Source organism: Halichoeres trimaculatus, unplaced genomic scaffold (genome assembly GCF_033239565.1).
Source record: "Halichoeres trimaculatus isolate MK-OKI-2021-1 unplaced genomic scaffold, fHalTri1.1 fHalTri1_scaffold_2, whole genome shotgun sequence".
Taxonomy (NCBI): domain Eukaryota; kingdom Metazoa; phylum Chordata; class Actinopteri; order Labriformes; family Labridae; genus Halichoeres; species Halichoeres trimaculatus.
In genome coordinates this window covers 16,495,128-16,508,898 of record NW_027437180.1, presented here as the reverse complement: position 1 = coordinate 16,508,898, position 13,771 = coordinate 16,495,128, and the positions used below count along the sequence as shown (strand labels likewise).

Sequence of the window (13,771 nt, the reverse complement as noted above, 5' to 3'; positions counted from 1 at the left end):
GGCATTAATCTGAGCAGGAAGATGCAAACTGTGAAGAAGTTAGAGAAAACTCAGAAATAATCAAAAGATTAAAAGAGGGAGTATAATGCTTTATCATATTTTAAATGTGAATAAGACAGTGAACATGTGCAAAGGTGTCAAAACCACTACGTTATTATATGTTAAATCTCTGAAGTATTCAACAAACTTCTTGAAATGTTACGTTTTAAAAGTAGCTCGAGATCTCAACAAGACCTGCTTAAATCGACGATGTCATTACATGAGGCTCCCCAAACTGGTTCACTACTTGTTGGTAGGGCCTTAAACACCAAGGTCGGCTCATATGTCTGCCTCCAAAAGGCTACTAGAGGGCTGACCAATCAGAGGGCAGAGGGTTTGTTGAGAGAGGGGCCTTAAAGAGACAGTAGCTAAAATGAGCAGTTTAAATTTTTACACCCTTAAATGGTTCAGCACCTCAGTACATCTTTGGTCTGCTGTTCACTTTCATCTCGTGGTCCCAAAGACCCGAGGTGATCGAGCCTTTTCGGTGGTGGCTCCCAAATTATGGAACCATCTGCTGCTCAAAATAAAAGCATCCCCCACCTTATCAACTTTTAAATGGTGTCTTAAAACATATTTTTATTCTTTGGCTTTTAATTCACCATGAGAGTTGTGTGATCTCTGTCCTTTTATGTCTTTTATGGTCTTAACCCCTTTGTTTGTATGGCTCTTATTGGTTTCTATGTGTAATTTTAATTAATTTATTTGATTTTCTTATTTGATTATTATTGTGAAGCACTTTGGGAAACTTGATTGCTTTTAAAATGTGCTATATAAATAAAATGGATTGGACTGGATTGGAAGACAAAGGCTGAACTAAGAGTTTTCTAAAACATCAGTGTGAGAAAAATAGGTGTTTTTTTAATAAGAAATCATGCAAGGCTACCTTAGGAGAAACAGAGGGACAAAATATCCTCAGTAAGGATTAAGTCTCATATGATCTAAAGAAACAAATGAGCCTTTGAGGTAATATAGTCCAGAATAAAAAGCTTCCTCTACAAGGATTTGGGTATGAATTCTAATATCACTCAGTCTCTCTGTGTAACAGATACAGGAGCTACATTGTGGACACTGGTATCTTAACCCAGTGTTAAGGCTAATTTAACGCATGCAAAAAGTGACTCGTTATTTCTCCCTGTTGAGTTAATGTAACTGTCTGCCAGCTCCAGCTCCAGTTTAACATACTACCATATGAGAGACAAACAGCTCCCTGCAGGACACATGCTGATGTTGGACGTTTATATGGACAAGATTGGAAAGAGTTTAAGTGTTTGCTGCATACAGAAAAGACAATTGTGAAATTTTCAAACAAAAACAGGACAAACCTTTGTAATGTACTGAACAAAGTCTTTGCGGAAGGGGAGTCTGCAGCGTATGAACCACATGGCGATCACATGGTGGGCCAGAGACACAATGTACTGATTAAACCTGGTGGTATGGGGGTAAAAGAAAGGTCAGTGTGTCCGTACATCAGGTAACATACAAAACCATGTGTTAATGTGAACACTTACTTGGAAGGGTTGGTGTAGGGTAAAGAGATAGCAAACACACTGACATACTGCTCAGCTACAAAGTTGGCATAGAGGTGGGGCAGGCGCACCAGAGCTGTGAACGCAGAGAAAGTCTGAAACATCTGAAAACTTTCATTTTGTTCTCCCTGTGAGAGAAGAGGTATCTGACCTTGACAATCAAACAATAGAAAATACATTTAAGAAAAAAAATGTGTTTTTTTAGAAAAGTATTGCTCACTAGAGAGGAACTCAAGCATAGGAGACGCCATGGCAACAGTTGCAGAGATGTGGGTGAGCTTCACGATAAGGGCAGGGAGGAGCTTGATCATGATGTCAGGCATTTCCACCGTGCACATTGTAAGAGCTACCACACACTGCTTGGCACAGCGGTAAATGAGTCCGGTCTCAAGGCACTGAACCAGCTCTCTCTGCGTACAAAGAGAAAGGACAGTAACATCACTCCAGCTGTATGAGCTGTTTGAAATAATCATCTTCATGTGAGTGTGCAGCGAGTTGTTGCTACAGAATCTTATTTGTACCTGTCTGGACTGCTCCAGGTAGTTATGATAGGAGGTGATTGCTGTGAGGACAGGAACCACTGCCAGCTGAACATCAGTGCGAGAAAATCCTTCTGGAGTCTTCTTCAAGCGCTCTGATATCAGCCGATCTGTCACCTTGAAACACACAGAGAAAAACTTGTATCAGAGGATATTGGTTATATGAACGCATGCAAATTCAGATGCGTTTTTACTTGTAGGTACATGTTTGATTTAAGAGTCTGTCTTTGCACTACCATGCAGCAGAGTGTGGAACAGAGCTGATCCAAGCTACACGGTGACGTGAGCAGCAGAACTTTGTACTGCAGCGTCCACGGCAGCTTGTCGAGCACAAGCTTCAGTACCTTCCAGTCAGTTTCCTGAAAGCAAAGAAATACCCATCTAATGACTTTAGAGCTCTTAAAACTTTGTTATATGTTTAAAGTGTGTCTATGCTGGCTATCACAGAGGGAAGCTTGGTTATAGGAATGGCAGAGAAAATTGTGCACAGTCCCTGTTTTCCAGTGACAGTAACTTTGTGTATCATCATATATGTACGCACCATTTTCAGGCACTGCAGCAGTACACTGAAAGCAGGGGCATAGGGCAGGTAAGCTGAACGTATTGAGGCTGTTGAAGCAGGAGGAGCTGTGGGTGGAGCAGGGCTGCCAGCAGGAGGCGATGTTGAACCTGCAGGTTTCTTTTCACTGACACGCTTTTCTGGCTCACTGGAACAACAAAATTAACAACTCAATTAACAACTCAACAAAATAACACAACATAAAGTGGTAAGAGCAGTCGAAATATTGCGTGTGTTTTTCCTCACCCTGTGTCACAGTAGCAATAAGGGCTGAACCTTATGGCTCGATCTTTGTTAGGGACACCAAGACGATGAAGAGAGTCTGCTCGCATCATTAGGAAGAAGTCAAACACCTGAGGGAGAAGATAAAGTTGGAAGAAACATGGTTTTACATTAAGTAAGAGATGTAGATGTCTCAAAAACACAATGAACCACTGTTACCTGCAGTCTAATACTGGAAGCAATAGCTGAACAGTACTTGTTCTTGTAGTGAAGCTGCAGGTGGCTGATCAGCAGCTCATACACACGGCTAGCATGAGTGGCTGGTAGGCTGTAAAGTTTGCTCTGACAGAAGAGAGACGGGTGAAAGTTTGTCAACAGGTTTACAAATATGTTTGACAAAAACATATTCAGGACATGATGTTTAAACTACAGCACAAAACTTCTTCTCTGTGCTTTTGTCCCCCAGTAGTATGATAACAGAATCACTGGGTTAGAAAATCATTTTTTATACATGTCAATTAATACAATAAAAATAAAAAAACACATTTAATAGAAGCTTTATTTTCTGTGATGTTCACAACCATTAATAAACATCAGTATCAATATATCAAATCAAAATGTGCTCTTGCTGTTTTTTGTATTTTAGATGTAAAATAATGTTGAGGCACATGAACCTTTAATCTGTCATCTTTTTTTTTTTTTATTTGGGTCAGTAGGCACTGTTAGGTTTGTTTTTAATGCATCTGGTAATCTGTTTTTATAATTTTGTGACTTTATTTCATCTGCGGATTAAAAAAAATAAATAAATAAATCTTGATTAATTTCTTATTTTAAATGCATTCTTTGATAAATCTCACTAAGGAGACCCGGGCCCTCGATCAGAGTGTGTACCTGCAGGATTTCCAGCAGGCCTAGAATAGCAGTCCTGACATCCTCCATTGGAGACTCAGCTGAGGGGTCTCTCTCAGAAACCTCAAGGGGCCCTGAACACACCAGAGAGCGACTTGCCACCTATACAAGACAAACAAAAGCACAGAGTTCGTATCATCATGGTTGGACAGTCCCCTTGATGTGGATTTCACGAGTGAGAGAACTTCGGCCCCTGAGTGTGTTTTTTTACCCTCTCAATGATATCTAACAGGCTGGTGAAGTGGTGTGTGTTGCAGCCCTCAGCCAGGTCCACCAGCAGCTGGGTAGCCTGTTTTCTAACTGCCAGGTCCCTGTCTTCAGCGATTCCACCAAGATGGGGGATCACTACCATTTCTATCAACTCATCCTTGGATACATAAAAAAAAACAAATCAGTGGTTTTATCATGTGAGCTCAGTGAAACAAAACTGCATCAAAACAATACTGCATGTAATGCATTGTGTGATCGTCAATGTGTGTGTAAAAACCTCATAAAGTTGCCGGTTGGTGCTGAGGACAAAGGACAGGATATGAAGCACTTTAATCCTTATCACGCTGCGAGTCTCATTTCTTTCAGAGCGACAGGAGCAAAGACACAGAGAGTAGGAGAGACATGAGGAGAAACCAGAAGAAGAGAAATTGGAGTGACTACTTCCAAAGAGTGTCAAGTGATGACACAGGCAGATGTTTACTGAAGGCTTTGATAAAAATCACTCTCATTTATGAGCTCTACCTGAAAAATTTCTCCATGAGGCGATGAAGGCTTTGAATCCAGCCATCCTTAGCTGGCTGAATAGACTGAGCCCTGTATGAGATGAGGGTCAGCACTGAAGCATCCTGCACGTAAAAGATAGAAATTTAAAAGGTTTGAAGTGGCATGTACAGAGATACAATTTAAACACCGGAAAGACAAACAGGGTTTATACAGTAATCCTCAAGTTAAACTTATTAACCATTTTTAATATCTACAGAATCTTTTTAAAACTATCATGACACTGAGTTGCAAGTGTTAAGTAGCAGATTTTCTAAAGTTTACACAGACTTCTTTGAACAAACTAAAGCAAACTTTAGCAGACAGAATCTCAACCAGAATAGGACACCTCATGGTCTGAAAAAAATAATACCTATCTATCAAAAAATAATACCTCTAAAACCCCATTTAACAATTTAAACGTCCTTGAACTCGGCATTTTTGATTTATCACTTTTCAATACTTTTTAAAACTTTGTGGACACCTTGGACAAAGACAAGACAAAACCTGAAAAGAGCTTACAGGTCGTTTGTCTGCACATTTCTCCACCAGAATGAAGAACTTCTCAGTGGAGCCATGGTAACCGTTCTGCTCATACAGCTCCTCTACTGTAGTCAACAGCTCATAGACGATGGCCTTCAGCTCTGCACTCCCTATCATCTGGGAAGACAGGTTATGAAGACATGTTATGAAGACAGGTTATGTGGTAAAAAACAAGTTGAATTTCAGGAGTTGTGTGAAAGTTTGCATATATGCCGTGTGTGTGTGTGTGTGTGTGTGTGTGTGTGTGTGTGTGTGTGTGTGTGTGTGAACCTGGATCTGTTGCAGCAGTCGCTCTATGATCCCAAGCAGAATGTCCCAGGTGACCACCTGCAGCTCTTTGCCGTACTTCTTGATCAGTCTAGTGATGGAGAGGACGATCTCATAGGACACCACCTCATTCGCACATGACATGGCCTGTTTGTGGGGGTCAGATAAAGATGATCAATACAGTGTACTGTTAAGTCACCATGTGTGTCCAATGTGTAGTCTTGACTCGTACTTAGTAGAATCACAACCACGCAAACAGCAACTGTATGATCGGCTTTCTACATTTCTCTGTTGCCACAAGGCCCCTGAGCCAGGATAATGACAGTATCAGTGGCAGGAGGTTGATTTAACCTCTGACGTAGAGCAAGTTTTACCGTGTTAACACATTGTTTAGAACAGACATGGGCAAAAATGGGTTGGATGTCCCTTTCTGGGCCGTGCAAGGTCAATCATGAATTAAAATACAACTGAAAAAAAACATGCAATACAACTTTGTTGCTTTTCAAAGAGTGTGACATTTGCATTCAGTGTTTCTCATTGGTTTACAGCCTCAGGAGGGCGCCAGTGCCAGCGAAAGGGGGCACCAAGGAAAGCCTGTGTCGCATCATCACAAAAATGGTGTTAGGAGTTGTTGTTTTCTGTGTTTCATGTAGTGGTTTTCACAGCTCTGTCTGCCCTACAGAGTGTGTTGGTGTGTGCGTGCACGTGTTTGTGTGTCTGTGTACAGGTCAGGGCAAAACTTTGCTGTGCTCGACACAGACAGCAAAGCAGAAATGAACGCCCTATCATGTGAAGACAGCAGGCGACCCTCAGTATAATGCTAAGGAAAACATTGACATTGTTTTCATATGGACACAGATGCAAACATGAGCCCTGTGTGTGAACCGTGACAGGTGATGAGGTTCAAAAAATCCAAATAGATCCTCTGTCTCACCACTCAGCTGTCCTACAGCCACCTCAGAAATTCATCCAGATTTCAGTGAGCTTGTTCAAGCCCAAGCCAGGATAGATTATTATCACAGAGAAGAGGTGAAAGGAAGCGAAAAAAAATGTCAAGTTATTGTTTTTTTTTTCTAAAGCTGACTGAGTTTTTTAGTATTTGTGGATCCTAACAAGCTAAAATTAGAATTAACACCCTAATGCTATGACTGTTTTTTGTTTTTTACAGTTTATTATGTCTTTAGGGGTTTTTTCCCATTTTACCCACACCACAATTTCACATATGTATAAAATATTCTTATTACTGTGGTTACAAGTAGCAGCTAATCAAGTATATAATATAATAAGTAATTGCATTTTAAAATTTATATTGTGCAGAATTGAGTTGGCCCTCTGACACAATTCACGTTTCTGATGTGGCCCACTGATGTGGACTTAGTTGCCCACCCCTGGTTTAGAAGCATCACAAGAACTTGAAATATAAAAAATTGTTCTTCAGATCAAATAATTAAAGGCACTGTAGGGACTGAAGTGAATAAATGATGGGCCAATCTTCTTTCTAACACTACTTTTCTTTGTATTCTATTTTTTAGGATGCAAAGCAACAAGGTAATGTATTCATTTGTGGTTACATAGCGCTATCGTTTGAAATGTGTCATAAAGCAAACTTTGTAAGCTCACTTTGTACCGTTTAGTACATAGTTAAGATTTAAGACGCAATCATGTATGTTACCTTGTAGAATGATGGCAGAACAAGTGTAGGTGTGTTTTTCAGGGCGGGCAGTCTGTGTGCACCCCAAAGCGCCATCCCCACAAAGAATACAGCTCCTCTCAACAGTGGTGCATCCTCCATGTACACCCTGGTAGAGTGTGCAGGTAGATCAGAGACATGGTAGGAGACTCACAGTAACATTAATACTGTAAATGCTCAGTTGTGCAATACAGGCAAAGATTCATGTGTGAACTATACCTCTCCTCCATTATACGACACATGGTGTAGATGGCGCTGTGTCCAAGGTGAGTCCCCAAAACCTTCCTCATTAGCTGGAGGAGCAGAGTGAGAAACAACGACAGGGAGCAGGATTATGAATTACAGCCTTTTAAGGCATGAGAGAGTGAAGTGATGTGAGTGTTGTTTGTCTCACTTTCCAGCACGATTCACAAAACTCCTTCACGTTGACGGTGCGACAGAGTGTGATGATAAAGACTGTGAGGGAGTCTGAGGGGAGGCAGTTGTAACAAACCACAGCATCGAGAACTTGTAGTGCAACCTAAACAATTCATAAAAACATGTTATTACAAGCAGAGGCTGGGGCCAGGGTAATAGATTAGCAACAGTAAAGAAAATTAGAGACCGGGCGTACCCAAGGGGTCTAAGAGACCGGTGTTTAATCTAAACCTATGTGCTCTTTAATTTTAATATTCATCCATAATCATTGCTTGTTAAAAACTAATCCATAACCAAGGCTAGGGATGGGTGCATTTCACATTTGAAGCGATACGGTAGCAAAGCCTGGTATCTGGCAATTGGTACTCAACAAACTATTTGTTTAATAATAAAATTAGAGCTGAAATGATTCCTCGAATGATTCGAGGTACTCGATTACAAAAAATACTTGAGTAATTTTCTCCGCCTCGAGGAATCGTTTAATTCAAAAAAAATATCAAAGAGTGGTATTTCAAATAGAGCTGAGGCCATATTAAGAGAGTTTTCAGACCCCTCAAGCCACCTCTTATACAAAATAGCAACTAGCAACAAATCTAGCTTCTTTTCTGGAGTTTGGAGACTAATAGGTCATTCTACAAAACGGGTGCCATTTGGGTCCGCAACATTTGATGAGATGTACAAGGCACAAAAAATGTGTCAAAGTGTGATTACAAATTTTGGAGCTACCAAAGCAAGTGCTCTTACTGACATGCTGTATCAGAAAATTCTATTTCTTAAAGAGAAAAAATTTCATCTGAAAAATAACCGCTCTTTAACTAAACAAAAATGTATTTTATCTGATTACTCGATGGGATTTTCAGTAGAATACTCGAATGCTAAAATATTCGATAGCTGCAACCCTAAATAAAATCTCAAAGTTTTTCAATACAGCACATTAATTTTTCAACATATAAACTTGTAATGTTATGTTCATGTTCAGTATGAAAAATTGCCTTCTTTTCCACTCTCTCACAGTCACAAGGATGTGCTTTGGTATCAAAACACGGTACTGTTTGACCTTAAGTGAATTAGTACTTGGTAATACAAACAAAATTCGGTCAGTACCAATAAAAAAGTACCTAATCCTGTACCCATCCCTATCCAAGGCTATCTAGAAAGAATAGAGGCATTAATTTTAAACCTCTTGCACCACCCTGTCTGTGTCTTTAAGTGTTAAAAAACAAGCTTCACACACTGGTCTTTACATTGACTTCTATCTCATGTCTTAATTCAGTGTTACTGCATATCAAACATCCCAGGTAAACAAGCTCTATTCTAGTAAAACCAAATAAGACAAAACATAAAAAAACAAGTATTTCCTATTTACTTTGTGTTGCAATTAACCTTTTTAGCATCTAAATGATTGTAAAGGTTTCCAGTAAAACAGATTTGTTGCAGAAATTCTGTAATTTTGAATTCAGGTCTCTGATTGACTCGCTGATGTGTCTGAAAACAACAACAGTTACTTTCAGGCTGAAGCAGTCAGCATGTTCTGCTGAATGCTAATGAGATGTTCAAACAAAAGATATTTGATTGTGCTTCACTTGACACATGGAATCAGGGTATACAACAGTTTCTTTTGCCTGAGTTAGACAAAATCTGGTACTGAGTAATTTCCATACCTCAATATCTGTGGATGATGTTGTCCTGTTGCAGAGCAGACAGATTTTTCTGTACACAAAACAAAAGAAAGAGTATTTTAACTTTTCCTGCAAAGTAAAAAACAAAAGTGTTACTGTCTGTCTGTGTCTGACTTACTGGACCATGACGGAGACATTCTGGTCAAGATAACAGCTGTTAAACTTGACTAAATTGACAAGGACATGAAGAAAATCTGAGGCAAGTCCGATCTCCATCCAGAGGAGAACAAACCGAGCTGAAGGAGGAGGCAAAATATACACTTTGTTAGTTTTCACGCTAAGATGAACACTTCAAGCTATTTAGGCACACAATGACAAACTCTATGTTACCTATGTCCTCCTCTAGATAGGTTATGTCCTTTCCATTTTCTGTTAAGGCCTTGAAGACCTCCAGTCTATCAGTCAAGTCTTCGTTACAAGGCTGGTAATCCCTGATGACTTTGAAGAAGTAGGCTCTCAGAGGGCCAAGTCGCTCACCCTTGACAAAGACCGTAAAAAAGGACAGCATGAGATGACTGTAACTTTATAGAAGCCTTTGAGCCCATGTGTGTATTGTGTCTTCATACCTGTCCTTGAATAATAGCCCTCAGCAGCTGCAGGACAGCATGCCTGGCCTCAGGTGGCTGCTCTGGAGCCAGCATGTCCTCCACCGCTTTCCACACGGCCTCCACTGCATGCTAAAAAGAAATACACACGTCAATACAAAAGTACACATTTAATGTTACAACAAAACTACTGGACCAGAGTAAGACTCACCTCCTCAAATTTCTTTGTTTTGGCCAGATCACAGACATGATTCATGACACGCACACGGTTACTTAAGCCATTGTCTGGATGGAGCTCCTGCAAAACATCAATGCAATTACATGACGAACATCATGATGGAAAAACAAATGGAAGATATGGTCTGATTGAATGTGAATGCGATGACGTTTAGTTCCTCACACACCTTTAGTATGTCAGTGGTTATTATCAACTCTGACAGTTTGGTCTCACTCTGCTTGCTTGGTGGCCGAGGAGGTCCCAGTCCAAAGATAGCCTTTACTTTATCTTTTACACTCTCTTTGGGCGGCTGTTTATTCATGGCTCAACCTGGAGGAGTGAAGACAGCACGGTCAGGGACTAAACATCACCTGGAAGAGGGTAACCGACCACAAAATATGTGGTAAATCACTTGGATTGAATTGTGATGAAGCAAAAGACAAGAAGCTGCGAGTCAGAGAGAGGAGTAGAATCACACAAAGACAAAGTGGGTTATGACTGCTGACAATAAGTTAGATAGTGATTGTAAAACACATGCTCACATAATTCAGTGTGAACTGAGCAATCATAGCAATAAGATGAATTTCTCCAAGGTTTATTTGGTCCTCCTGTTAAATGATTAATCAAATAAGTAGATGGCAATCCAAACTATTACATTTGTGGCATTTGAGCAGTACACAGAACTTCTGGTTTTCTTTTTCTACATGTTTGTTGCACTGATTGGATGTGTTTGTTACCTCTACCAAGGAAATCATGTTTTAAATGGTGTTTGTTTTTCTGTAGGATTAGTGGAAAATCACCAAGCTGATTTTCACAGAACTTAGTGAAAAGTGTAGCATGAGCCAGAAAGGATCACATTTCACCAAATCTTTTTGACTGCTACTTTATACATGAAATGGAGGTGGCAGCTGAAGTACCAATGACAAGAGGTGACTCTGTACGTCAGATGAAGTGTTGCATCCTAGGCTGAGTACAAGGATTGGGACATAATATGGATATGTGCATGTTGTCATTATCATAGCACTAATGCTAAAAGATTATACTCTCATTTAACAAAACTTAACTTCATGATTCCTCTCAGCACATCACTTCTAAGCAGGGGCGTAGCTACAATTTGGCAAACACAGGCAGTTGCCTGGGGCCCCAAGATTCCCAAGGGCCCCCAAAGCATCTCTTAAAAACTGATTTAAGAAGTTCTCTCCAATTGAAAGCATTTCTTTTTTTCTAAATCTTACTTTACATGCTTCAAAATACATCAAAAGGCTTAATCTTTAATGATCGTTTTGGTGCTCCCCCTCCCTTCTAATTCAATGGGCTATTCCATGTTACAAAACATCTGAAAATATGATTCAGGAAGAAAGTAGTAAAAGACACTTTTTTCCCATTTTTTTCTTATTTTCAACCAAGTCGGAAATAAAAACAATGTTGCTCTGAGATCTGGGATAAACATATAAGACTTTTAGGATTTTAAGGACTTTATCTAGCCCAGGAAATAGGATAATTTTTTTCAAAATCAAACTTTTTGAGTTGGTGATAAACATTATTGTATCTTTAAAGAAAAAAAAAAAGTATGGTAACTGTAAATATCACCTCTTTCAGTAGATTTTTTCCAGTTTTATGTTGTGCTTGATACTTATATATTTTTTCTTTACTAAATTTTTTTTTCAATATTTACCTATTGTAATGTTTTTCACTTCATACTTTCTTGTTTCTGTTACTCTATAAATTCCCCACTGTGTGACAAATAAGCGGTCAATAGACCATAAAAGATTTCAAATCCAGGACAAAGTGAACTAAATTATGTATTCACTTTTTTCAAAATCAAACCAAAATACAGAACTTGAGGAAATGCATTTAGTTGCGCTAAGTTACCATGTACAAGATTAGCACTGTCTCATGTCTTGATTCTGGGAAAGAGACAGTGGACCCAGCGAAGGCCAGTCCAGCTCTGAAGAAGATGAGTTACAAGGACATGGAGGGCCCCATTGACTGGGTTTGCCTTGGGCCCCTAAACAACTAGATACACCCTTGCTTCTAAGCAGCAGGTTGTATTCTTCAGTGTATCAGTAGCAGTGGTCTACAGTTATAAAGGCGTCTTGAAATACTCAAGTTGGCACATTTAAGCACTCTATCGTGATATCATTGTGTAAACAGATAGTTCTCAGGAATTACCATTTTTTGATTATGTTGCAGCTGTTGGTATGATAGCTCAGTGACAGCACAACAACACCTTTAATCTGACTGACCCAAACAAACATCAATCACACTGAGCCTGGCTGCATCGAGAAACAAGAAGAAGTTTATGATTAAATGTCTTTTTAATGTAGTTTCAACAAAGAGACCCACGCCCGTCTCTTCACACAATTATTCTTAAGTGGAGTATGGACTACCAGCCTGTCAATGAGTAAACACGATGGGGGTGGAGGGGGGGCAGGTTTGGAGAATTTGCTGTCATGTGGACTTGACAGAGACAGAGGGGAGGGAGGTGAGCAGGCAGGCAGGCAGACAACGACTGTTCTGTTTGAGTTCAAAACCAATAACCAACACAACCTCCGTATGAGGTAGACTGCTGTCAGACCATATCACATGTCCAAGCTTTAGACAACGACCATCCTTAAAATCCAGAGAATTGCACAACGACGCTGGACCGTTAGCTACGCTTTTTTTTTTTTGCCAACCACAGGCTAGCATTCCTCTTTGGCATTCAAGGTCTGGCAGCTAAAAAGCAGCAACACCACCCCCTCCTCCACCTGCTCCCCTTTCCTCCTCACCTTGTCGCTTCCAGTTTCACTCACAGCTTCCTCCACAGATCGCAAACGCAGCCTTCTGTGTCCGTGCATTCGTATACTGCAACACTTGCTGCTGTTGTCGCCCAGGCTCAGTCCTCGACTCCTCAACCGGATGACACAGTAATGCTGTGACAAGAGCACTTCCTACAAAAACACGTTTGTTGTACCCGCTGATGGGAATTGTAGTCCGAAGCAAACCAGACCGAACGTTGAAGTTGTTCGTATCGGTCTGTGTGTCTTAGAAAGAAGAGATACATGCAGACATATAGACAGGAGCTGTATTTTATTCATGGGTAAACATAAACTCGTTAAGTGTCTTTCTATTTCGCAGACTATAAACATAAACAGCGGTTTGGTCATTAGCTAACGCAACATGCTAACGTTACCGAAGTTGGTTTCTTGTTAGAGTTAGAAGTTACTGTCCCCAGGATGCCTCAAGGTGGCGCCTCTTAAGCTTTTCATTACGCATGTAGCAGTGGTGGACAGTAATGAAGTTAAATCACTTGAGTCTTGAACTTCAGTATAATTTTGGAGTATAGTTTTTGGGAACTTAATACTTTCACTCCACAACATTTGATAGACTCAGTGTACTCTCGACTCCTGCGTGTGGTAACTGTTTTTCCCATTATTTTTGGAGCTGGAGTTGAGATTAAACATAAAATTAAATAATAATGTTGTATTCACAAATATATCGTGGGGGGGTTATGGTTCCTTTGCCGTATTTATATAGTGGAAAAACTATGTATTTTCTATCAATTTAAATACTCAAGTATTTTTAAAAGTAATTTCATTCATTTAACTGAAGCCATAACTTGATAGCAACTTTCCCTTTTCTTGGAGTAATACTTGACCAGGACTTGACCACCCTTTATGAACAGACATTACACTTCAACTTTGTTATTAAGAGTAATTTGTTCTCCTGAGGTAACACTGATGGTTTCCAATGATTAAGTCTTTGTTTTAGAGATCTGAAATGATCATGATTCTTGTTTTCTGAAAACAGCAAAAAAGGTTTTCCCACTATAGATAACCATACTAAGTTGAGATAACAAAGCTTGCTCCCTTGTAGTAGGTGCA

The 13,771-nt window shown here is 39.9% G+C and overlaps 1 protein-coding gene across 3 annotated transcripts in view; it reads right to left on the bottom strand.

Annotated features, from left to right (window-relative positions):
* tsc2 (TSC complex subunit 2) overlaps nt 1-12,835 on the bottom strand; it is a 30,342-nt gene extending 17,507 nt beyond the window's left edge. For all 3 annotated transcript variants that reach the window (XM_074684446.1, XM_074684429.1, XM_074684438.1), the window contains exons 1-24: nt 12,677-12,835; nt 10,093-10,235; nt 9,900-9,986; nt 9,710-9,820; nt 9,474-9,621; nt 9,262-9,379; nt 9,126-9,174; nt 7,442-7,567; nt 7,267-7,340; nt 7,030-7,156; nt 5,361-5,504; nt 5,070-5,207; nt 4,530-4,633; nt 4,285-4,366; nt 4,009-4,164; nt 3,780-3,899; nt 3,108-3,230; nt 2,913-3,019; nt 2,649-2,814; nt 2,344-2,466; nt 2,090-2,224; nt 1,789-1,978; nt 1,551-1,644; nt 1,365-1,467 (exon numbers count right to left, since the gene is read on the bottom strand). In XM_074684446.1, coding sequence (XP_074540547.1) covers nt 1,365-1,467; nt 1,551-1,644; nt 1,789-1,978; nt 2,090-2,224; nt 2,344-2,466; nt 2,649-2,814; nt 2,913-3,019; nt 3,108-3,230; nt 3,780-3,899; nt 4,009-4,164; nt 4,285-4,366; nt 4,530-4,633; nt 5,070-5,207; nt 5,361-5,504; nt 7,030-7,156; nt 7,267-7,340; nt 7,442-7,567; nt 9,126-9,174; nt 9,262-9,379; nt 9,474-9,621; nt 9,710-9,820; nt 9,900-9,986; nt 10,093-10,227 — 2,760 coding nt within the window. In that variant the 5' untranslated portion in view covers nt 10,228-10,235; nt 12,677-12,835. The remainder of the gene's footprint in view (nt 1-1,364; nt 1,468-1,550; nt 1,645-1,788; nt 1,979-2,089; nt 2,225-2,343; nt 2,467-2,648; nt 2,815-2,912; nt 3,020-3,107; nt 3,231-3,779; nt 3,900-4,008; nt 4,165-4,284; nt 4,367-4,529; nt 4,634-5,069; nt 5,208-5,360; nt 5,505-7,029; nt 7,157-7,266; nt 7,341-7,441; nt 7,568-9,125; nt 9,175-9,261; nt 9,380-9,473; nt 9,622-9,709; nt 9,821-9,899; nt 9,987-10,092; nt 10,236-12,676) is intronic.
* Between the last annotated feature and the right edge of the window lie 936 nt (nt 12,836-13,771).